This window comes from Melanotaenia boesemani, chromosome 6 (assembly GCF_017639745.1).
Source record: "Melanotaenia boesemani isolate fMelBoe1 chromosome 6, fMelBoe1.pri, whole genome shotgun sequence".
Lineage (NCBI taxonomy): Eukaryota > Metazoa > Chordata > Actinopteri > Atheriniformes > Melanotaeniidae > Melanotaenia > Melanotaenia boesemani.
The window spans coordinates 19965223-19991545 of NC_055687.1; the positions used below are offsets into that span (position 1 = coordinate 19965223).

Genomic DNA, 26323 nt, shown 5'->3' on the forward strand with positions numbered 1-26323 from the left:
TTAACACCCCAATGAACTAACACTCTGGGATTTGGAAATTGAGAGGTATAAGAAATGGCCTAATATTGCCATCTGCCTAATATTATCTTTTGTGCTTCCACAATGGTCTGACCCACCCTGTGGTAAAAAGCAGAGCCTTTAAACCCAGTGAAATGTGTGTGAAACCTCCATAGCTTGGAATAATATCTGACCATCCTAAAGATGTTCAGTCAGATTGAGATCAGGAAACTTGGGGGTTAAACTTGCAACTTGATATTTTTGACATGTTCCTCAAACAATCCCATCATAATTGTTTGGTTACAAGGCACAATATCCAGCTGAAAGTAATACTACTGCTATGAAAGAATGCATTTGGCCTACAACTATGTTAAAGTAGTAGCTTCAATACAGGGAACCTGTATCTCTCAGCAGAATATCACCCAGAAAATCTTTCTGCTTCCAGCAACTTGCATCCATGTGCTCAATCCAGGAGCCATTTCTTCACCAAATAACATACAAGTGTACATAAATACAAGGTCTGGTAGCACTTTATAATGCAGCATGGTAATAATATGGTAATAGTATGGTAACATGACTGTAATACAGAAGTAATAACTGGGTAACACCATGATGTTACCAAAGTAAAAACCATGTTATATATTCTGGTAGTGACACTGGGTACATCATGGTAACAATAGACTAAAGCCGAAATTACAGGATAATAAGAGGCCTGTAACCTCCAGCAAAGAGAGGAAAACAAATATAACAACAAATTTAAAGTATTTGGTGGTAGTAAGGTAATATTGTTATAATTATGTCGTAACTCTCTGGAAATATCTACAAAAGGTCAATATATATTTAAAATGATTTATTATAGTGACAGAAATGTCATAATAATCTAAACGGACATGTTTCTACGTAACAACCACAAATCAGTGCTGTAAAATAATGAAAAGCAATTACATGTTTCTGTGTTATTTTATGGTAATATTACATTAAACTAAAGATAAACAGGCTTAACAATAACCTGGAAACAATGGCGGTAGTTAAATAAAGGCCACTAAAGTAAAAGAAATCTATAAGAAAGAGAAAAAAATAGCATTTGACAGTATGAAGTCAAACCAGTACTAACACCATTTGGGCGCTTCTCATCCTAAACACAAAGAAAAAGCCCATTATTTTTTTAGAAAAATCTACTCGACTTGCATATAGCAGAGTTGTTTTATTAAAATAGTATCTGTGTCATTGGAAGCTCAATGCACCTGTTTGAATAGTTTCCTGATTTAAAACAGCTCACACTATAGCAGAGGAACAAATAATTCCTTCTGCCTGTAACTAGTTCTTAGCACAGTTCTTCGTGCATTTCTTTCTAACATTGGGGTGCAAATGGTAGTGGGATCGGTGGAGGGGCTTGACATTATTGATGTTGGTTAAGGGCCCTGAAGAAAAGGTTTGGGAACGTATAAACCATGTCAGATCCTTAGACTTGATAATTTTTTTTACTTTCCACAGTCACCTTCAAAAAGTGAAGTTGGTTCCTTAAATAACGGCTCCTTAAAAGGTGCCATTATAATGAAATAATCAATGTTAAGCAGTTCACCTGTCATGTGTACGGTTCAGTGGTACAGAACGCAAGATTTCACTGTATTGGTGAGCTTCACTTTATGCACCAGAATTCATTACAATAGACTTGTGGCTCTCATCCATACTGCATTTTGCTTATACAGTCAGATGCTGTGCATTATAAAGCCAATCATGGTAATGGCTGCAGCCTGGGAAAACTGGACAGTCCAATCATCACCCTTGCCTGAGAGTGCCTCTTTCCATACTTGACATTTGATATGTGATTGCTGCCTCCACTCACATATGTTTTGATAATCAGAAAACCTCCCACACTGTTTCAGGCTGGTGTTTAGCTGCAGCTGTTATGCTTTCTGAAGTCTTGTTCGGCTCTCTAATGCCTGGACTTTTTCCAGATGAGATAGTCTTTAAGTTCAGCTTCAGAGGGCAAGAAACTCTGGGTTACTTCAGGATGGTTGGGGGTGTACGAAGAATAATTAGCTTACTAGCAGAGAAGTTGCTGTCAAGGCTGCAAGCTAATTTTTGTTTAAGAAACCAAACCAACAACTATTTTTATTACAATATTGCTTTTTGCATGTATTTGCTATTGTGGATAAAAAGAGATCAAGTGATTTCCATTATATGTAAACCCACATACTCTTGAAAACACAGACTGGGCACTTAGTAAAGCAATAGAGCAAAGACAGTAATTACAGCCTGGGACAGGTCACTGGGCTTGTGGTTCACCTCAACCCTTAACAGTGGAGCTATTCTGGACCTGTGGGAATATAAGAAGGGTTATTGTCAGAGGTCAACTTCAGTTACAAGGCTAAGAACATTAATTACTCATAGGGGCCGCACAAGAGTGCAGCTTAGACTGTAATTGGTGGGTTGCCTGCAAAGCACATGAATCACTGAACACCTCTGCTGACCAATGTATCAGTGACTGATTATATGGGTTGAGTAATTTTACTTCAAGCACACTGCAAATAACCTTCTACCTATAGAAATGTGTGCTATTTGTTATTTCCCTCTTGTCAAAGTAATTATGCAGTAGGAATAGAGTATTGGAATTTTGTTGTTGTAAAATAGGGACTGTGCAGTGGAAGATCGGAGGGGGTTGGGGGCATACCAGTGCACTGTGTTTGCATACTGTGAAGTGGACTTGGCCTAGATATTGTTTACAGGGAGTTCAGTGTTACTGCTTCATAAATGTGATGGCATTTTATCCATTTTTTCTGAATATCCAAGTTGTTCTCTGCATTTTATGTAGGACAATACTCTAAACTGTGACTGTTTCCGGAGTTTTATATTTACTTACACACTTTACCTTTAAGGAGTCAACAAAATGCATCCAACACATTAAAGAAGTGTACCCTTTGTATCTTTAAACTAACTAAGTACACTGTGTTTTTAATGGACCTGTGAGTTTGTAAAACTGGAAATACCACAGTGTTTTGGCAGGCTGGAGTAATTTCTTGTGTGTTTTTTCCAATGTTGCATAATCTGTCACAGATAATCCACTGACTTCCCAGAAAGAGATCATAACTGAAACCTTGCTTTAGTGTTTGGAAGCCAGGTGCTCTCTCTCACACACAGACGCAGAGTTTCAGACAGAACGAATAACCACACACTGAAATTTCTGCCAGCATTTGCACACATGCCTCCCAACTTTTCCCATGGAGTTTCCAAGTTTAGACAGACTTCACCCTGAGCCAGTCCAAAAATGGGAGGGGATGGGCCAATACAAAAGCTGCAGGAAGACTTAAAATCTGTCACTGTATACACTGATGAGTTAAAAAGAACGACGCAAAGCTGTAAAATTGAAGGCAGTTATTTTGTTGAATTTGTTTGGAATCTAGAGAAATTACTGAATCAAATTTCAATACGTGCTGACACAAGACCTGCTTGTAGCAGTGCTTTGTTCTTTCCAAACCATTGAATATTTTGTGTGTCAGACTGAGAAACATGTCAGAGGAGGTGAAGTCAGAGAGCCTTTCACTGTGTGCTGTAAGCATGGCAGCTACCCGTGAACCGGAGCTAATTTGCATTTTTGGAACTGGGGATTTAGGGCGCTCTTTAGGCCAGCGTCTGCTCCAGACTGGCTACAGGGTGGTGTACGGCAGCCGCAGACCTCACAGCTGTGGTCCATTACCTTCGGGAACTCAGGTATTTTGCATGATGTCTTGCCAAAATTAGGAAATTTTTCCACACAGTTATTGATTAAATTGCTTTTGTTGTTGTTATTGACACCTGGTATTTTAGCAGGATGTTCATAACACAGATCCAATAACTGTCTGTAAAAGTCAAATTGCATATTTAGTGTTGGCAAAAAAGAAACAGTTCATCAGGCTTTTAACTAGCCAAACAAGGTCACTGATTAAATGCCACTTCTGTGCTACACTGTTCAGTGTTTTGTTTTTATCTTTTATGCAACACATGAACTTGTGTCTCTGAGCCAGTTGTTAGTTGATGTGCTGACTTCATTCATACCTGTGCATGATAAGAGTGTTTTCTCTGTGTGTGTGCAGGCAATGAGCCATGAGGCAGCGGCCAAATCAGCCAGTCTGGTCTTTATTTGTGTTCACAGAGAACACTATGACTTTCTGGAGGCACTTGCACCCCAACTCCAGGGGAAGGTACCTTGTTGCACAGTGAGATGTCTTTGTGTAACCTAGTAGTTGGATCATTTCTAACTTTGCTTCCACTTCACTGATTTCATTAATTGGAAGGTGCTGGTGGATGTCAGCAACAATCTTAAGAAGAATCTATACCCAGAGGCCAATGCCGAGTATCTGCAGAGGTAAGGAGAACTTAGGCAGTAATTTAATAATCTCAAAATTAATGAGATGTTTAATGGATCATGTGGTTGGAGTCTTTCGTTACTGGCACAACATGAAGCAAAAGTTTGTTGTTTACTGTCCAGGCTAATCCCTGAAGCTCATGTGGTGAAAGCTTTTAACACCTTGTCTGCCTGGGCCCTTCAGAATGGACCCTCAGATGCCAGTAGACAGGTATTAAAATATCTTTGTTGAAAGAAACATGCAGATTTAAAAATGTGCATAGTTTTCCTTTGAAAATTTATCCTTGTCCAATAATGTAATCTTTTTTTTTATGTAAGCAACACAAAATAATAATAATAGGTTGGATTTATATCTTTATATCTCAAAGGGTTACAGGTTTAACAAGGAAAAAAACATTATTAAAAGTAAAGATATTTAAAAGATAACTAAAAAAAAAAAAAAGATTTCTAAGAGAGGGGTTAAAGTTTTTGTTAAAAAAAGAATGTTTTAAGCCAGTGGAGTGAGTGGAGGACAGGGGTAATATGGCCATGTTTGCACACTCTCATCAGGACCCTAGCTGGAGGGTTCTGAATATATTCGAGCCGTTGCAGGCTCTTGCTAGGCATTCCAATAAGAAGTGCGTTGCAATAGTCCACTCTGGAGGAGATAAAGGCATGGACCAACTTTTCTGCATCTGAGAGGGAGAGAATGGGGCAAATTTTGGAAATGCTCCGGAGGTGACAGAATGAGGTCTCGCAGAGGTGGTTTATATGGGATTCAAACGTGAGTTGGGGGTCCATTTTTACACCAAGATTTGTGACTACTGACAAGAGGGGAATATTGGAGCCAGAGATTTGGTCTGGTGACGAGTGCCGACCAGGATGACTTCAGTTTTGGAGCTGTTGAGTTGGAGAAAATTGTTCTCCATCCAAAGCTTAATCTCCTCCAGACAGATGGTGAGCTGTGACAGGGATCACAACGATGATGATGAGGGTGGGGTTGCAGCTGTGGTTTTGACATAGAACTGAGTGTCATCAGCATAGCAATAAAAAGAAAAACAATGGCGGTTGATGACCCGGCCAAAGAGGATGAGGCCAAGGACTGGCCCCTGGGGAACTGTGAATGGTGACTGTGTGTGGGTTGGAGGTGGAGTGACCCAGGGAGACGTGACAAATCATTTGTTTTCCAACACAGACACAATCGAGGATTACAGTTCTCTGATGTGTTCACATGGTGGGTGCTGCCCAACAAGTTAAAAATAATGATCATTTTCAGAGAGGAAAGCATTTCAGTCTGAATAACATTAAAAACTCATTTTGAAGTTTTCATCAAACAAAATGCAAGAGAAACAAGCTAAATTCTTGGAGTCAGCCTAATGTTTTTGTTGTGAATGCCATCTCTGATATATCTTTAAATCAATTAACTTCGCAGTCTGGCTGAGATCTAAGCTTCCCATCACATGTTTTGCTCCTGCTCCCTTTAGTGCACAGCTGCATGTGTGATTTTCTGTTTCTTTTTGATCTGGTTGTGCAATCCCAGAGGACAGCAAAAACCACCGAGTGGTGTGCTTTTTTTGCACTGGTGTGTGTTATATTTGGAGCACCACATCATAAAGGTGTTCATTGAGCATTGTTGTTGGTTTTTACTTACATTCTTTAACTAAATTTAGTATTTCACACAGGACGTCACGATTTGTCTGTGCACTTTTATGTTCAGCACTCTAGAGTCAAATGTATCCTTTCATCATTATGTGTGCACATGCATAAATGCATAAATATGAAAATAACAAAGACAAACAGAACTACTCAAATTTTGGAGCAGTAATTACCTTAGATGTTTTCATGCTCCAGGTGTACCTGTGTGGGAACGGTGCTGAAGCTAAGCAGACAGTGGAAGAGACGGCTACCAAACTGGGCTTCACTATTGTGGATAGAGGTTCTCTGTCTGCAGCCAGAGAGCTGGAGGACTTCCCCCTGCAGCTGTTCCCACAATGGAGGCTGCCCATGTACCTGCCCATTGGCCTCACTGCCGCCTTCTTCTTCTATCTGGTCATGAGAGATGTCGTCTATGCATATGTTACACAGGGGAAAGACGTCTCCTTCAGAATTATGATATCCATTGCCAACAAGGTGAAAAGAAATAATTATCTTGAAAACTAGAATATCCATCACTGAAATAAGAAACTCTAGATGTGTTCTATGAAAAATGTTTTAATCCTCATAATAATCTCTTTCAGGTGTTTCCCATTGTTTCTCTCATCCTGCTGTCCCTGTGTTACCTGCCTGGAGTCATTGCTGCTTTTCTTCAGCTCTACAGAGGAACCAAATACAAGTCAGAACCTGAGATGGACTGATATTCAGTGTCTGCACAGATGTTTAGAGTGTGTAAATATACAGAACTTCTTTGTTCCAGGCGTTTCCCAGACTGGTTGGATCACTGGATGCTGTGCAGGAAGCAGTTGGGTCTTTTGGCTCTTGCCTTGGCTTCCCTGCATGTATTGTACACTCTTATCATTCCTATAAGGTAAACAACAGCTGCATGGTAAATACAATATCATCCCACCCCTTTGTTGACAACATTCTTGTATTTTCTCTTTAATTATTTAGATTTTGTGTCAATCTGTGGCATCTCTCTTTTTTTTTTTAAATGAAATATTGCAGTCAAACAAATAACCAGGGTGTGACATGCACTAAAAAGCCTCTGACTGAGATTCAAAGCTGGGCTGGCTGTCTTGAGAACTGGTAGCCACCATACATGGGGTGTCTCCTCCACTCACTGAGCTAAATGCCATACCATTCATGTCTTTCTTAATGTAGAGCTGAAGCACGGGGCATGTTACTGACTCAGTCCATATCAGTCAAAAAGGAAACATAACAAAAAATTGCTACCTGCATGTGACCATATAAAATAAGTAAAAGTAATATTCACTATTTTATATTCAAGCTATTACCAATACTGAAATGCAGAACTTTATGTATAATTACATAATTGGACATATGGCTATGGGGTGTGGCCATGGACTGCTGTTGTTGTACATCTTCTCCAATTTATGTTTGGGGTAGGGATAGGGAACCAGTTGATTTGATTCCAACTTAAACACTAAATTCCCCTAAATATTACACACTGTACATTTAAACCTGCCTTTATTTTATTGTTCTTTTTTCCATGCTTTGTCCTGCAGATAATCACTCATAAATCAAAACATAATGAAGATTTAAATAAAAGATTTTAATGCTTAGTTTTTATTGGAACTTTTGCAAGGTGGTATCATTATAGCACTTCTCATTGTGTCTGTTGTTTTTGCAGAAACGTGTTAATCCAAGAGGTATTTGTTAAAAGCATTCAGCCCACATGGATGTACAAATGTTATTGTGGCACTCTTATATAAAAGCCCTTTATCTGACAAAAATGTTGCAGTTAACCTGTTGCAGGTAACACTAGCATAACTTTAAAATAAAAAATTAAAAGTGAAGGTTTTTTATCCATTGGCTAAAGGTTGTTTGGCATACAACATTTTAAAAGGATGGGTCTTTCAGAACATGAATGAACTTAAATAAATTTGCTAAAATGATCAAATGTTGGGGGATATGTTAATGTATTGCAGATTCATAAAAAAAAGAAAAAAATGTACTGATTTAAAAGAATCAGCTCACTCTGACAGTGTGTTGAGATGCCTATCTTAGGAGGATTGCATTAGTTTTGTCTTTAACTGTTGTTGATTATTTCATTTTTGTTAATTTTTTTGTTTAATTGTTTTTATTTGTTTGTTTTTTTGTCCCCAGGTATTATGTGAGATACAGGATTTCAGCAATAACTATCTCACAGGTACCATGACAGAAAACTTTTCACAACCAAATGACGATGAAACATTTCTCTAATTCATGTACTGTCACTTTAAGATCAAGGAGAACAAAACGTCAGTGTTTGACACTACCATGGCCTGGCGCACTGACTCTTACTACTCCATGGGAGTTCTTGGATTTGGCCTGTATCTCCTGTTGGGAATATCCTCCCTCCCCTCTGTTAGCAACGCTCTCAGCTGGAGAGAGTTCAGCTTTATCCAGGTGAATACTGGCATATTTATCTTTTCTTATAAAAGAGGTTATCTGAAGTGTGAGCTTCGATGTTTTCACACACTTATAACAGAGCTTTATGTGGCTACACAGTCCATAGACATTTAACCCAATCGCTGAATCCTGTTTACTTCAGGTTTTCACCTGTGTACAGTGTTGTGTCTGCAAGAATAGATTTCCATTTGTGCACACAGTAGTGTCTGTGCCTCTATGTGCTTTTACAGAAATGACAAAATGACAGAAACTGCAGTTTTGCATGATTTCTATGTTTGTACTTTTTTAGAATACTTTTGTAAAAGGCATGTTATACTGTACCTACTGGAGAGCAGAAAAATACTGAAAATGTAGGAAATGATGCAGATTATGCTGGAAAGCTTTCATTTACACCCATGTACCCAAGCTTCTGGATTTAAAATGAATTAATTTTTAATTTCCTAATTAAGTATAAATTCTAAATTTCAAGGAAAGTAAAAACTAGCAGAAAAACAGTTGCTAAATCTTCACACGTTTGCGTGCTCATCAAGATTCAAGCCGGGATTGATGAGGACAGCTATAGCGCTAAGACTGAAAATAGGAACACAGGCCATACATCTGATTTCACCGTTTTGTTGAAGTTTGAAAGTTTGGTATTAACAGTATTTTTCTCTCCTTGCTTACTCTTCTGTGATTGTTTTATCTTCTTCCACGTGGTGACCAATCAGCAAAGAAATTGGCCCGACTACAGGGAACAAACTCATTCATAAATGTATCTGGGCCATGTCAAGCTAATTTTCCCACTCCACCCCTCCCCTTAACTCCAACCCAAATTACAGCAGCTCTTTAAATGTTAAGTTATTCATCAAATGTAATTTGGAGGGCATATATTAATGCTGGGCCACAGTCTTAAGGTTTTCTTTAGGCACACATACTTGTGTGTGCTGTATGTGTATGCACATTCCCTAGGGGCATGAGTTGGTTATTTCTATAAAAATTTGTGTGCAAAACTATTCATGTAGCCGAAAGCTTCTCTTAGTAAATGTCAGTCTGTTGCTACAATTCCTAACCAAGGCTACAAGAAAACTCTAAATAAGTTCTAGAGGAAATTATTTTTTTTTATCTGTATGGTTGAGGAATATCATTCTACTATATAATATTAGAACAAAATGCACCATTGTTTTCTGTGTAAGTAGTTAGCTGAGGTATGTCTTACTGTGTTTTATTTCTCTTCCAGTCCAAACTTGGATACCTGACATTATTCTTCTGTACGTTTCACACTTACCTGTACGGTTGGGACAAATTTCTTCACCTCTCCGCCTACAAATGGTACACTCCTCCAGGCTACATGCTCTCTCTGGTGGTGCCGTCTGTGGTGCTGGTGCTCAGGCTGCTGCTATTTCTGCCTTGCCTGGACAGAAGCCTCACTCGCATCCGACAGGGCTGGGAGAGAATGGATCCCGAGGATGACAGCAAGAAAACACTGCTAACGTAGGACTGTCAGTATTAGACACAAATGCAGTGGTTTGCATGAAAAACAGACAAAGACTTGGAGACTTGTCTGTTACATGCCTCAGCAATATTATTATGCAACTAAATAAAGTCATTAACTAAGCTGTTCACACACTTATATCATGGTAACATGGCTGTATTTTATTTAAAGCCTCACTCTGGTTTTTACAGGAATACAAAAACCACAATATATAGTCACTTTTTTCTATATTTCATCAACAACCTGCAGTTAGTCAATGTGTTACAGGTCAAAGTTTATTGGATTTATTTTACTTATCCTATTAATCTGTCTTTTTCTATGAATCTTTGTTTTGGACTCATTTGTCAGTGGTTTTCCATTTTCCTTAATCTGTGTTAAAATACTATTAAAATAAAACTAAACAGTGTATTCCTCCTTTTTTCATAATCAATCATTTTCCATCTAGAAGCTTTTTTTGAATGTAAAAATAGTAATTTGTTTACCACAAATCATAAAAAAGATCACAATGGTGAGTGTGAAAGAGTGGCAAAGCGAATAGCTGAGTGATAATGTCTAGTTTATTGAATGCAGTGTTTGATGCCACAGAAAGTCGCTGATGTGTGTGAAAAATGACAGAGATGAATCTAACCAGATGCCCAGGTATTTGTAAATTTAAATAATAATTTAGGGCTGACTCATCTGCTCTTGGGGGCATTAAAGGCATTTTTTTTAATTAAAGATGCATCTTTTTTTTTTTTTTTTTTTTTTTTTTTTTTTGCTAATAAGGGAAAGATAAAGGTTTTTAAACTCATCTTACATGGGGAGTATTTTGCTGTGTGTTTTGTTAAAACATTCTTTGTTTAGATGTCTCAGCCTGAGCCCTCATCCTGCTGGTCGATGCTGTTCTCTGAGACCTATTTTCACTGAGCAAAGGCTATGAAGATCTATTTAAAAATATACAGTAAACATGTAGTAAAAATGTAGTAATGTTTTGTATGCATACTCTGTACTCTGTATGTATACTCTGTGTATATATATATATATATATATATATATGTGTGTGTGTATATTGTTATTTTTTCCAATAAGATTCTTGTCTTTGTAAGGAACTTGTGTTAAAAGCAGAATCTTCTTCAAAGCTTAAACTTCAAAGTCCTTTATCATAAATCATGAATGATAGGTGTGCCACATGCGATGCAGAGTTCACATGTACATCATTCAAATTTTAAGAATCTACAACTTTTATTTCTATGTACTTAAAAAAATAAAACAATTATTACCTTTTTTTTAATGTCTGGACAAATGCTGTTTTCTATGTCAATAAAAACAAAACATAAAATCATTTCAAATTCTTTTGATAAAAATTTTTGTTCTTTTTTTAGTTTCATAAGCTACCTCCTATTAATTCTTTTTTTTTCTTTTCAGTCAATAATTCACAACTATTTTAATATCTTTCATGTAGAACGTAAAAAGTCACTACAGCTTATGTGACACTGACAAAACTGAAAATAAATTAAAAAACACTGTTAGTAACTGTGAAAATCACAATGGCCACAATAGTTTATTTTCAATATATCAAGGTAATTTACTAACTGATCCAACTCTTGTCTTTCTGACCACACACACACAGACACACAAGACAAATTTGCCTTTGTGGCCTTTTGCCAGAAAAGCCTCTTCCTGTCAGAAACCATCTGCCAGACAGATTACTGAGAAGATAGCTTCTGCCAGAAAATATTCATGCCAGGAATTTGTGGCACAAAACCCTGAAGGCAAACTTATCACAACAGCTGGCCACACCTAATACTGCTTGTGACTTCCTTATTCTCAGGAATACTGCTGATTATCAGATTCCATTTGCAAGATAATGTTACAAAGAACTGACTCCACATGGGAGTGTGTGTCTCTTACAATAACAACATCATATACAGTACACACTTTTCCATTCAATCCAGTGGGTAAATGTGTCCAAACGTCTGACTGTGGTGTATCCTCGCTTTATTCAGGAGCAGGAACCTAACAGTGAGGATTTTAACGTGATATGGTAACATGAAATCTGACAATGTCCACATGACACATTACAACCTTGTACCATGTACAACAAAGTTCACACAACGAATGCGCTCAACAGGGGGATGCTGGATCATAGACAACAGCTGGGAAAAATTAGTCCTCGAATTTCCTGTTTTGCAAGGACAATAATTTGTCTTCAGCTAATTGATTTGTCACACATTTCTTTCAGAGATATGCATCTAGATATTTCCCACATTCTATTTTATATATTTTATCATATCTAAAGCTGAATTAATATGATTGGGTAGTCGGATAGACAACTGGCTGTGTATTTGGATGATGATTTTGACGAGATGATGTGGTGATAAAATCAGGACTTTATCAGAGTGTTGTTATGCAAAGTGACACAGAAACTTATGCACTGCTCTCCAGTCAAAATATCTGACATGTTTTGCCAGTTTATAAAAGAAAAATATGTGAATGAGTGAAGAATAATTAAAAATATTGACTGTATTAATGTACACTCCAGCTTTACAGTTTTTATAAAATAAATGTGCAAAAGATCAATCTTAAACATCTACATGTTGTTTTTAAGTGTCATGTAAACTGGCCCATACTTGTTCTTAACTTGTCACTTAGTCAAGAGCCTTTCACTCTTACAACATTAGTTTTCAACACAAAGAACTGTTGCTGCTGGTTACCAGCTGTCCTGCTGTGCTGTGGTAAGAAGGAATTCATTCTATACTTCTGGGTTATCAACTAATATTAATATTGCACTAAAATCTTGAGGTGAACATATTGACACACAATCCTAAGTCCCACAAACTGTGGTCAGCCAGTCAGGCAGAACATTAAAAAGGATGTTGTACAGGAATCCAGAAGGATTTTGAAAGCTGAACTGTATTAAAACATTTTAAAAATCAAAGAACATGATCCTCACAGCGCTGCCTGTTTTGTCCAGATGAGAGATAGCTTGTTAAAGCAAACTGCAGAGGGTCTTTTAAGGTGCTTATTTGCTTACTTGGTCAAAGATTCTCTCCAGGAATCATGATATCACATGTTAAGACAACTCTCTATTGAGGAGAAATGGATTAAATTGTTTATGATATTGGAACAAAGCAGTCAGTTCCCCAGAACACTGAGTCCTTCTCCTGACTTAAACTTTGTCCACACAAAGTCTTTTGGTCTTTTGACAGTTTTTTATTCTTCCTACTGAAAAGCAAAAAAAAAAAAAAAAAAAAAAAAAAAGAATCCAACAAAAACAGAAAAACTTACCAACTCACATGGGCACAGTCCTCAATAAATTCTCTCTTTCTCTGAGGGTCTCTTCAGAAGGCTCTCTGTAGTAGGTGGGACAGCTTTGAGAATGAAATAAATAGTCCAGCAGAACAAAGACATTTTTTTCTCTGTTGTTTTGAGTGAACTGCTTCACCTGCACATCAAGACAATTGTAATGAGATCACCTGTCAGACCTATTAGAGACATTTTGTGAACACTGAACTATTTAACAGATGAAGGGAGGTCGGCTATGACAGCTAACACCTTTGGATTGTGAATACAAGTAGTTTGGAAAAAATATATATTTACGTAGTATACACTTAAGGCTCTTTGTGAAGCACTAGGAGTTACTGACATAAAACATTGTATCCACATTTTGAGCTTGTCCACTTTCTCTTATTTGGTCTCAGATTCTTCTGTGCTACATGTGGGATGCCTTTTCCTCGAATTTGGAGTCTCATTTAGCTGTAGAAAGTATTCTACAAAAGTATTCTCAAATGTGAACAAGTCTCCCACTGGCATGGTAACACATCAAAACAAATGTTTAAAAATGCCAGCAAAAATGGTTACATTAAATCCAAACGAAAGATAACGATAAAGATGAAGAAAAGTGTGCTAAAAAGAAAGAAAAATCTGGGAAATACACATATGTGCTAATATATCAACAGAGCTAATGCAACAAGCAGCAGTGTTTCTTCTCTTTGCTGTAATGTGATGACAAGTTTGGCTGGATATACATTACATTTTTAGAAATAAAACACAGCAACTTAGAACAATATAAGCCCCGTCTGAGAACATTATACGTAATAATTCAGATTTTGTTAAACAAACAAAAAAAGGAAACACATTTTTGCCGGTTCAACTCCAAGAAGTTCCTCTGTTACAGTTGTGAAAGCCTGCAGTTAGCATTCTTCACCTCAAACAAGGAATATTTCACCATATGAAAACTACTCTGTAAATTCTGATGATTAATCAAGAATCAGACAGCCCTGTGCTGGTGCCCTCTAAACTAAAAGAAGAAGTAGATAAAGGAAGTTGATGTGGGGGAAGGAGTAATTAAAAGTTAATCCTTTTCAAACCTTTGCATAGAACCATAGGACCGGTCTCACGGTAAGATCACACCATTCACTTTAGATATAGATAAACCTATGTAGACTTCTTTTTTTTATAATTTTCATCTGTTTTGTTTGTTGTAAGTTACCAAAACAAGTTTTTGAAGTTTTAGTCTGTTATAGAAAGGGTTTTGGGATGAAATCTGAACATTTTCTATGGTGTCTTTTCTCTTTTCTTTTCTCTTTCTCTAAGATGAAGTTGCTGTTTGTACTGGTGATGATGACAACTTGTGCTGCAAGACTTCAAGGTATTTTTCAAATAATTTCAAGTGACTTCTTGTCTTTATGTTTTTATTTAGGTCAGAAGCAGTCCACAGTCTTTATTTTTATTTATATTCAGACTAAATAAATAAAAAACAGAATAAACATGAGTTTGTTTAAAGTACCAGCAGATCAACAAATTAAGTAAGCATGCAAACTAAATTACCAGTGTCACCTTTAGCCACACAAGTGTAACTTTTGCAGTTTTTCTGTAAATTTGCAGCCAGAATTTTTCTTGCAAAAACTTTATGGTTGGCCATGTTAATGCAACAATAACACAATGTTAATTAATTAATGCAGACAACTATTTTACTGCATATTAACAGTTTTTTCTAAGTCTGAATTCAAATACGGACAAATCATGGGTCATTACAAGTCTCAACCACTGAGAACAGAGGTCATTACAGAGAAATGTGGTCATTTCAGCCTGCAGCTCCTCCCCCATTTCTGTTCTGTCCATATGTGGAAGAAAGCACACTAGTTCCTGATATAGTGTCCAACGACGTAGCTCAATCTCTCATTTTACTGTTTCTTTTTAATTTGAAGTTTTAAGTTTTAAAAGTTATTAAAAACTAGTTTTCCCTCTTAGTCTACAAGTGCTCAGATTCAAATCCTGCTTTATATTTTTTATAGCATAAACACCTGCTGACTTGTTACCTTTTAACAAATCTTGAAATTTAAAATTTTCTTTGTCTCACACACAAAATCATATACATATAATTTTATTATAATAATATTTCGTTGGGAATTTACAAGAAATATTTAAATTTCCATATTTTAATTTTCCATTTTAATTCTCAATTTAAAAAGCAGTTTATTTGTTTTAAGTGTTTGTATTGTACTTTACATCCTGTAGCACTATTTTTAAAAGTGTGCCAAACAATGCTTATGGTGTCCGGATCAATTCATTATTAAATTATGTGCATACAATGGGATTAATCTTGGTTAATCACAGAAAACCATGTGATTAATCAAGATATTTTTTATAGATGCCCAGCACTACAGAAATGATGACATTGCTTCTCTGGCCTTGTAATTTTTTATTTTTTTATTTATTTATTTTTTTTGCCAGTGATTCTGGGGATTATCTGATAAGTTAGAATCTGTAATTAAATTATTGCAAAATCATCCTCCAATCTTCCAATAGGAAAGAATCCTTCAAAAAATTCCTGGATCCAGACAGTGATCTGGATCACCACTAAAATGTAATCACTTGTTCCTTTATTCCATTTCTGATATTTTCTGAAAAAATAATCAAATTCCATATATAAAATTTTGAGTTATGTTGCCAACAGACAGACAGACAGACAAACGTACTCTGCTGGAAACATAACCTCTGCCTTAACATGGGTCATAAGGTTCCTTTTTTTATAAAAACTCTGCTTGACCCTTTCTGTGTAGATCTCTGTGCTCTCCCTGTTCATGAGTGGGTTCTATCCGGATATTCTGGTTTCCTTCAACAGTCCAAAGACATGCATTTTTGTTTGATTGTTGTTTCTAAATTCAAATGATTACCACACATTGTTTGTAACATTGATATGACATAGATAGCTTCAGTTCAATTGTTAAAAAGATGATTTAATAAAAGAAAAAGTATGACACAAATGTATTTTCTTTTTGGACTTTTTTCAGATATGTCAGGTAGAATGTTTACCTTCCCACTTCAAACGAACAAAGCATATGTGAAGCTGAACACACCAAGACAGGATTTCAATGCTGTTACCATCTGTCACAGGTAGCTTTAAATGTGTAAACTGCATAGTGGGTTCTACTGTATCTCCATCTGGGAGGAAAACCATTAAATATATTATATGTGTTATCTTTTCAGATCCTTTACTGACCTCAAAAGAGATCACATCTTGTTCTCTTTAGCCACACCTTCTCGTTCCAATGACTTCCTGATTTTCTGGGACAATGCAAACAAAGAGATGGAGGCCTTTGTCGGGGATAAAAAGGTAGAGTTTGGAGGACTGGATTACAAGCCAAACATGTGGCACTCTGTCTGCACAACGTGGGATTCTAGTTCTGGACTGGTGCAGCTATGGTTTGATGGACAACCCTCCATTAGGAAATTTATCAGTTCTGGATCAAACATCACAGGGCCTGTTATAATCATTTTAGGACAGGTAAGTTGGTAAATATAACCTCACTGAATATATTTGATTTATACAGTCAATTTGGAAATATCATACTATAAAGTTGATATTTACTGTCTCTCAAACCACTGCTTTCCTTACAGGAGCAGGATACCCATGGTGGAGGATTTGACATTAATCAGTCTTTTGTTGGCATGATGACCGATGTCCACATGTGGGATTACACCCTGTCCCCCTGTGAGATTCAAAACTATGTGGATCAACTAAACTTCACTCCAGGAAATGTGCTGAACTGGAGGGCACTTGAGTTTCAGATTGTTGACCAGGTCCTGACAGAACAAAGAATAACAGTTTGCCATTAAACATTTAAAATGTAAACATTGTATGTTAAATCATTGTTTATGGAAGAGTGAATTTGATTTCTTTTAAGTGATTGTAATACAACAGTGACGTTATTTTGGTTCTGCTGTATGTTCTACATGTCCATATCATAAAAGGAGTGTTCATTGCAAGACTCTAAAACCAAACAGTTTATTTTATTCAGATCTCAGTGTTTGCAGATATTTTGCATACATACATACATTTTGTATGTATGTATTTTGTATGTATACAACTCTGTTGGAGGACTGGAAAGAATCAGGAGCAAGATGCAGACCATCCTCAAGAGCAGTAGTCACCCCCTGCATGACTGTGGTTGCCCAGAGAAGCAGCCGCAGTGACCGACTCCTCTCCATACTAGAGTTGGGCTGATATTGATAGTAGTATCGGAAATACTCGTCCATCCTGCCAAATGTAAGGGGATCGGCAAGAATCATAATCCTTTGTTTTCTGCTCAGCATAACCACATAGACACAGGACGTTATGCAATCTCATCCCTGCACTCCCTAATTAAAACAAAAAAGAAAAACTCTTCCCGCAGTTCTGTACTAATATGCCTTCTCCTCCTCTGCTTCTATTCCTCTTTTTTCCTGTTGTTCTGTGACTGGCTGCCGGTGATCAGCTGTTTGGCTTTTCCGTTGCTAGTACCGTCTCTCATGTTGCGTTTGTTTATCGTTCATCAGAGAAAGAGGTTCTGCGATACAAAGCAGAGCAGGACCCTTCTCTAACAAAGAAGCTGGCAGGTGGTAGAAAGAACTTATACTTCAGCTATGCAGAGGTGGGTTTAGAAAAGTTTTGATGGGGAGACACTGACCAGGAAACGAGTCCTCTTTTTTTAAGGTCTTGACTTTATGAAAAATTAAACTTATTATTACAACTAAAGTGATGGTAAAATGTAAAAAATGAAAAAAAAACCCAAGTAAAGGTTAGTTAACATTTAATATGTGTGAGCACTGGCTCTTTCAGTTGATGCAATAAAATAAAAACAGGCATAGTTACAAATGGTGATTCATCATGATTGAGAGCCAGTGAAGACCACCTTTACAGCAACAGCATGAAACTTACAATTTAATGGTATTTAAATGCAGCACTTAAGGGTAAGGCATGATATACTGTACAACACAAAGTTCAGGACAATTGTAAAACTATTACTTTTCCCAAATAGACGACACAGATTCATAAGCCTTGTAATAATATGTTTAGAACACTTAAAAATTCTGTCATTCTAAGTAAGAGTTGCATATTAACCCAATTTTGTCATTTAATTATAGTCTTTACTGTTCAGTTGAAATTCAAGAAATCTATAATAAATCTATAATAACTGATAACGCTCAAGGAATTGACCTGGATGATTTTCATTTTTATGTTCAGCAACCACGTGACACTGGTACTGTAAATAAACAAGTCCAAAGGTGCAAAGGCAAACGTGAACAAATTCTTTGATAATAAATGTAACACTACAATTACAGACTTTTTTGCTAGTAAAATAATAAAACTTTTAGTGTAAAAGGACTTTCTTTCATCTAAACCATAACAGTATCAAAAACAGCGCCACTCGCTACAAATATGTCTCATCATGTTCCAGGTGAAAACTAAACACATCATGGTGAATCAAGTGGCAGATTTTATGCTATCCCTGCAGCTTAGACATGATTTGATGATTTATTTGTAGTGTTCACTGCACTGTCACCAGCTATTCTGCTACTTAAAAAATGCAATTGTTTGACTGCCATGTTTAAAATTAACCACATTTCTAAACAGAAAAACAGAAAACATATATTTTTTCCTTTCTCCTCTGTATTTCTTGACCTTATCACTTGATATAACTGTGTTGTTGACCTCGCCCTCCGTTTCTTGAAATATAAACCCATATGGTGTAAACATTTACAGGAATTAGCAGGAAGTATTAGCTGGACACAAACACAGCCAATCAGGACAGCTATTGTAGTAACAGCCACAGTATAAAACTCACAGTCCAATGCTACTATACACAAGATCCAGACACAACTTTCAAGGTAAGAACTGGCATACTTTGCAAGGCAGAATAAATTAAAATAGCTGCATACATTAATTGTTTTTTACCTGCAACATTTCATCTATATGTTAAGGCACAGATTGTTTTGTAGTCTAACAGTGGTAATAATGTATTAATGGTGTTAACAATTGTTTAATGTAATTGTGTTTATATTAGATGGAGCTGTTGCTTCTGCTGGTGACACTGACATCATGTGCAGCAATTCCTCAAAGTAAGATAAATATATATATATATATATATATACATAGTTTTGAATCTCACAGGGGGACAGGGTGTATATTTTTATTTATTTATTCATTCATGTATCTCTATTTCAGATCTGGTGAATAAAATGTTCACATTCCCACAAGAAAGCGCCACAGCTCATGTGAGACTCACTACATCAAGACAAGATCTGAGAGCTGTAACTGTCTGTCTTAGGTATGTTAAATTTAAAAAATGATATGAAAATTACCTAATTCTTTAACAGTGAGATCCTTTTTTTTTTTTTTAACAAGACATGTGCTTCCTGCAGGACCTTCTCAGACATCAAAAGGGACCAGGCGTTCTTCTCTTTGGCAACACCCTCTAAAACCAATGACTTTCTTATATTCAAGCTAGGTGTAGCTGATAAGTTTAACCTGCATGTTAGAGACAAATATGCAGCTGTTGAAGGGCATGACTGGAAACTGAACACTTGGCACTCAGTCTGTGTCACATGGGACGCTGCATCTGGACTGGTTCAACTGTGGCTAGATGGAAAACCTTCAAGCAGGAAATTTGTCAGCTCTGGATCTAATATAAATGGACCCTTTATAATTGTTTTGGGACAGGTATGTTTCGAAGCCACATATTTTTTGCCTTTAGGTGAAATACAGTTTCACTAAGAGAAAGGTGACCAACATAGATCCTATCAGCACATTTTATGCTTAGTGTGAACATTTTATGCAATATAGGTAACAACACAACAGCAAACAAAATAATTTCCTGTGTGACAGAGCACAAGTAACTTTGAGTAACTCCTGTTTATATACCCACACCTTTACTTTTACCTTTTCCCAGTGTCCTGCATGTGGCTTTCACTGACAGGGCAGCAACAAAGGCCTAGTACTCAAAATGTCTTAAATATGGGAGCTTGCAGATCCTTCTGTTCTATGCTACCCACACATTTTTGCACTAAACAACCAGTTTTACTTAGTTTTTCATTGGCCAATCAGGTATTATATTCCTCAAAGAACATCTGTGAACCTTCTCCCAATGGGCAGCTAAGGAATCAAGGGGTGAAGGAATCAGGGGGTGTGGCTGCTGCTGCTCTGCAATATTTATTTATCTGACGGTTTCAAGTCTGACTAATTCTTGTCCAGAACCAGTACAGTTTTGTCCAATCATTTACTATTAAAATTACATATCTTAAATTATGACAATTGGTTTTGTTTTGGGGTTGAATATTGGTAGGGACTGAAGGTTGTTTTATATGTGGCTTTCCCTTTTTCAATTAATTTTAACCAGCTGTATTAAAATTATTCTGTCTGAATCTTACATTTCCAGATATTATAGTATTTGTTTAAGTCTTCCAACTATGCATCGAATGAGATGTTATGGTTTGCTGTATATACCACATATCAGGAAAATATAAAGCAAAGTAAATATGCTGTATCTTAACATAAGTTTCTGCAAATTTTCAGGATCAAGATACCTTTGGTGGTGGTTTTGATACAAAACAGTCATTTGTTGGCATGATGACTGACGTCCACATGTGGGACTACACCCTTTCCCCCTGTGAGATCCAGCGCCACGCGGATGGTCTAATTTTCAACTCAGGGAATGTGCTCAAGTGGGAGTCACTGGAATTTCAGGCCAATGGAAAAGTGCTTATTGAAGAAAAACAAAACAGGTGTTGTTGCAATGCAAACACAAATTTTGTATAATTTTTACAGAGAATGTAACAGACTGAATTATCATTTTTTACAGATATTGCTGACATAGAAATTGCATTCTGGTTTTAACTTTTTACCTTTATATACACAATGTTCTTTTAATCTGTAAATTATTTAAATTGCTTGTTTCCTTAATCTCTCAGCAGCATCATTTGTACCTCTTTATGTATTACAACAACTAATATGAATATGTGCGAAATCAGGAAGACTTGTCTTTGGTGCAGAAGTGATTAAATAAATACATGTAACACCACATTTAGAAGCATGAGAGCTGTTTCTAAAAAACAGTCGCAAACACATGTAAGGCAACATAAGTCTCAACTTAACTTGGAGTTAGAACTGATGGTGTTTGAACAAGAAAATGGAGCTGGATAGTTTACCTTTAATATCTGTAATGTCTTTGTTTTATGTAAAGCACTTTGAATTGTCCTGTACATGAAATGTGCTATACAAATAAACTGCCTTGCCTTGCTTAAGACAAAACTACTTATTTCTAAAGACTTATAAAGAATTGATCACAGAACTTTCAAAAATCAGTAGTGAAAAAATGAGATGAGAAGGAAATTGAAAAAAAAAATAGATAAATAAATAAGGTAGATACATCATTCATTAACTTCGATCTATTCATTTCATGTACATATCCATGTCATGTGTGATTGCCACTGATGTCTTTATCAATGTCTAAGTGTGTGTGTGTGTGTCTGTGTGTCTGTGTGTGTGTGTGTGTCAGAGATAAATGTGTAAACAGACTCTCTAAGAAGTGCTGTATGGGGGTACAATTTGGTGAATGTGGCTTTAAATGTAATTGAAATAAAACTAAAAAGGAGCTATATGAAGATAAATACAAAGAAAAGTAAACATAAAACTATGACATGGGTAACATGCACTTACCCATATGGTTACCAATGCTATGTTTTGAACTGTAAACTATAAAACACTGGAAGGCTTCTGTCCTCATTAGCAAAACCATTCAAGTCTCCATGATTTCAACAAATTTCAGACTTTAATCCATCATACAAACCTGCATCTACTAGTCCAGCTATGTGAATCTTAAACTTGTACCAGAGAAGGTGACAGAGCTTCTGATTACTGCTTGACATGTAAATTAAATTTTGTTCTTTAAAGTTGACATTCTGTAATAATAAAGCATGTTTTTTTCATGCTGTTCCCTCCTCGTCCTGCCTCTTCTCTAGCCTCGAACTTTCAATTCTTTCTCATTCATCCAGTCCAACCACTGCATGCATTCAGCCCATCAATGATTCTGTCATTCAAAAACAGTTATTTCACTTATTGTCCCTCTTGCCTAACCCACACAATAGACACTCACCGCCACCTGAAATCTCAGAACTCCTTGATGAAGCAAGCCAAGACTCCCACCTGCAGAGCAATCTGCCTCAATTTTTGCCAAGGACTCAGTGCCGAGACTTTGTTCATGTTTTTTTTTTTACAAACTATTTAATCTCAAATTAGTAGCAGGGCCTCCTGTTATTGAATTGACCACAATTTATATCTGTTTATCCATGACCATAAGATAAAGACTTTAAAGCCTGGACATGCATGATCATGTGATAAGTTTTAGGGTTGTTTATATGTGCAAAATTGGGGGGGGGGGGGTATTTCTCTATCTTAATTTAGTCTTGGGACAATATTGGAAAACACAGTCTCATTAATATATCTATGATCTACAAAATCACTTTATACCCAGGAAATGTGCTAAAATCAACAACCGCTTGTTGGTAACAGGAGAGTAATAGGTATAAAAGGGTGATTGTAAATTATGTTTCTAAATAAGATTTTTCAGATGCTTTATAACAGGATGTCTCATTTAAATAGCTGCTTTGGAGGAAAGAGAATATGACTGTCATGGCAACAGTTACTTGGATCATTTCTGCCACCTATACTAAATTCTATCAACATCCTACACCACTGTGGTAAGCTACCTGCTTCTCTAACGCACTGAAATGATTTTAGAGTGTCTAAAATGTGCATGAATGGCTTGTATATCCTTTGAAAATTAGTAAAAACTGTGGCTGCCAGATTGCAGCATATGTTGTTTTTCCTACACAACAGACATGTCTGCACTATGTGTCATTATATGCATCCTAACTTGTTTTTTTTTTCTATTTTTAGCCCACCCTCCAATAAATTACATGATATGTTTTTTGTTTATTTGATGGTTTGTTTGTTTTGTCTCTTTGGCACGAATGTAAGTCATTGGTACCAAAATATGAATCCAGCCCATTTCCATTTTAATGGTTCCAACTTAAGTATCTGATACATGGTGTCACCACTCATATAATTCCATTTTTGATCAGATCTGATACAATTCCCAGAGTTGTTTCTATTTTCCTTATTCATATCAAATCTTCTTTGAAACAAGCTTAATAAAACAAGCAAAAAAAAAGTTTACATAAGTGAATAAACTTGCATATTATTTGCAGTTTTCTTTTTTTAAACTCCTTTTATTCACTATTTTTATTTGCTTGTTCTGTGGTACAGGATTAAATAATAATCTTGTTCTTTTTGTGCAAACATGCTGGGGTCGTAGTTGAAAAAAATACAACCTATTTATTATTAATATTGTTTTTTTTATTATGTGTTTGTTTTGTTTTATTTATTTTTTTATCATTTTTTTTTAATCATTAAAATTCTTGTTATAAGTTCTGTAGTATTCTTTCCAGGTCTCTTGCCCACCAACCATGACTTATCCTGTCTGGAAACTCAGTCAAATGGCAGTTTTTCCCTGCTAAGTTAAGTGTGCTCTCACTACTTGCAGTCGCTGGGATCTAATCCCTCCCCAGGGTTCATCCCACTAGCTGATCCGATGCCATTCTCAAAAAAAAAACTATGAAGCTGCACATCCTCTGCAGATAAATGATAAAATCAGGTTGTGAAGGTGCAGATCAGCTTTTCATGTTTTGCTTCTGCAGAGATTTGTAGATGTTTAAGAGCAAACTACAGTTTTTCATAGTATGTAATAAACCCTCATTCAAGGAGGAAGTAAGAAAGAAACAAAGAAAGAAATCTAAACAAATCCACGCTGTCCACACCCACACATGCACATTTTTAACTGTTAAAGGTTTTGCTGTGAAAAGTGAAACATATTGAAGCTGTATGTTTAACAGAGAACAGATAATACATAAAACAGGGTTTTAGGACTTAAGCCAACTATTTTTCAGAGGTTTTTAGTTTTCCAGGCCAAAGAACATCAGATTCACTTGAAAGACATCCTCATACCTCAACTCCATGAAAAATACATGGGTATTTTTTTTTTTATCATAGCCACACTCATTCTTCCACTGAGTTCCTTTTTCAGTTATAATACACTATTCTACCTATATAATTTAATATTGTTACCAAACAATAATTAAAAATAATATTGTGTTGAGACAACAGCAAACATCTTCACCCAAAATCTAAAATGGTAATGAAGCTGTAAAAGTCCATGTCATGCTACCATAAAAATATTTAATCATTGTTCTTAAGCGGTCTTTTCCTAAATATACACGCCCTGAAGACTTGAATGGTAAATATGTAATGGCGAGTCCAAGACTTTTGGATGTAAAACAATGCATGACTTTACATTTTTATTCTCCAGCAACTCTGGCTTAACGCAAGTGCAATAATGTTTTTTCATCTCCTTGTTTACCAAGAATTACAATATCTGATGATATTCTACCAAAAATGTTCCTGATGATTCTGATGTTAAAGTTGCCCAAATAATGTTTGAAAAGCTCAATACACTAGTTTATAGTTTTACTCAAGTGGGCGGACTCATATCTGATTTCCAAAACCAAATGAACCACACGGACAAGAGACTTGCACAATTAGTTCAACTCCCACCCAGGTCAGTATGAGTAGCAGCTATAAACAATCACTGTTTTTGCTCCCTAAATACAAAGAAGGACCTACATTAGTGATCATTTTTTTCTATGAATTTCTGTATCTCTCAGCATTGTGTCAGTAACAGTCATGGCTGCAGGCTTTTTCATCTCAGGTTGTTCTTCTGTCCGTTTATTTTGCAAATTTCTTAGGTTAGCCAGGACATAATTTCACTTACACCCCTAAAAGGTTAATGTGATTATGTGATGACATTTCATATATAGAAGGCTAAATTCAGCATAATAGAAACACCCTTTACTTGCAAAACAGATGCAAAACCTACTATTGACTGCAAGCCTTTATTTTTCACACCCCTACACTGTTTTCTTATAATAATAATTCTCATATCCTAAAAATATATTATGAGGGGTCAAAATCTTTGAAATCTCCATAAAAACAAAATTATCTTTCAAAGAACTTGATAATAAAATGTATGAATGGCCAAAGACATAAATACAGTGTCACTGACAAGTCAGTTGTGGATTTACAAAGAAAGGGTTGCACATCTTTGATAAAGTCACTGTGGGGGAAGGAGAAGTGGTAAAAAACTTGTACAGTTGAACATGATCATCCTCTAAAAAAAAAAAAAAAAAAGAAATCGCAAAATGACTGTAGCATTCAGAAACAGAACTGAACTTAGCTGAGATAGCCAATGTTTTCTCCAGGGCATCTTCCCAATCTACTAATAAAATAATTAATGGGATTAGAAGCTGTAATTTATTGCTGTTGCTGGATCTAATTAGTTATGTGTCGCCAGGAGTTCTCCTCATCCAAGTCACAAACTCACAGAGCTAAATATAGTCATTGCACCCCTTAGAAGAGAAGGGGTGAAACTTACAGAAGATGTTTCTTGGGGTTTTAGATGAGCTGTAGATTTATAGTGTATTACTGTTTTATTCCTTTTTGACATATGGCGACAGAACAGCAAAGGGTAAAAAATGTGCATGCGGCTCATTGCACTGATAATGCCAGGCATCCGTCTGTTGTCCAGACAACTACTGGAGTGATGCTGAAGCAGCCACTGAAATTATGCAAACTAGCCTAGATTAATCTATCTCATATTGTAATTCCTGAAAATAGCTTAAACATCTTTCATGTATCACATCTTGTGTAATACTGCCGGATACAGCTGTCAGGGCTCCTGGGAAGCCAGTGCTCATAGAAAGTCAAAGACCTCTGCTTTAATCACTATCTCTTTATAAGATTCATTCTGCCTCACTTTAGCCCTTGATTGTGTATATCAGTGTTATACAGCTTGAAGTTTTGCGTTATTATACTGTTATGTATGGTCGGTTAGCTCAGTTGGTGAGAGGGTGGTGCTAATAACGCCAAGGTTGTGGGTTTGACCCCTGTATGGGCCAATGCTGGTGCTTTTTGCATCACAATAAATTGGTGATTGCCGATGAAAGTAAAGCATCATGTCTAATATGACGGATGTTCACATAAGCCAACTGCATACAAACACTGGCCCCCCATGCTGTTACATATTCCCTGTAAAATGATAGTTATTCTT

General features: G+C 36.3%; 3 protein-coding genes across 3 annotated transcripts; all 3 read left to right on the top strand.

Annotated features, from left to right (window-relative positions):
* The first annotated feature begins 3308 nt into the window (after positions 1 to 3308).
* On the top strand, positions 3309 to 11119 carry LOC121641382 (metalloreductase STEAP4-like). Its single transcript, XM_041987483.1, has 10 exons — positions 3309 to 3708; positions 4071 to 4178; positions 4272 to 4342; positions 4466 to 4553; positions 6173 to 6451; positions 6559 to 6653; positions 6735 to 6845; positions 8105 to 8147; positions 8222 to 8386; positions 9606 to 11119. The coding sequence occupies exons 1-10, from the start codon at positions 3508 to 3510 to the stop codon at positions 9861 to 9863; spliced, it is 1419 nt and encodes a 472-aa protein (XP_041843417.1). The 5' UTR covers positions 3309 to 3507; the 3' UTR covers positions 9864 to 11119.
* Positions 11120 to 14142: 3023 nt separating this feature from the next.
* Positions 14143 to 17913, top strand: LOC121641383 (C-reactive protein-like). Its single transcript, XM_041987484.1, has 5 exons — positions 14143 to 14240; positions 14436 to 14490; positions 16136 to 16238; positions 16332 to 16629; positions 16743 to 17913. Exons 2-5 carry the CDS (start codon positions 14436 to 14438, stop codon positions 16959 to 16961), a joined length of 675 nt encoding a protein of 224 aa, XP_041843418.1. The 5' UTR covers positions 14143 to 14240; the 3' UTR covers positions 16962 to 17913.
* A 1073-nt stretch (positions 17914 to 18986) lies between these two features.
* On the top strand, positions 18987 to 20919 carry LOC121641420 (C-reactive protein-like). Its single transcript, XM_041987530.1, has 5 exons — positions 18987 to 18992; positions 19169 to 19223; positions 19330 to 19432; positions 19527 to 19824; positions 20677 to 20919. Exons 2-5 carry the CDS (start codon positions 19169 to 19171, stop codon positions 20917 to 20919), a joined length of 699 nt encoding a protein of 232 aa, XP_041843464.1. The 5' UTR covers positions 18987 to 18992.
* The last annotated feature ends 5404 nt before the right edge of the window (positions 20920 to 26323 follow it).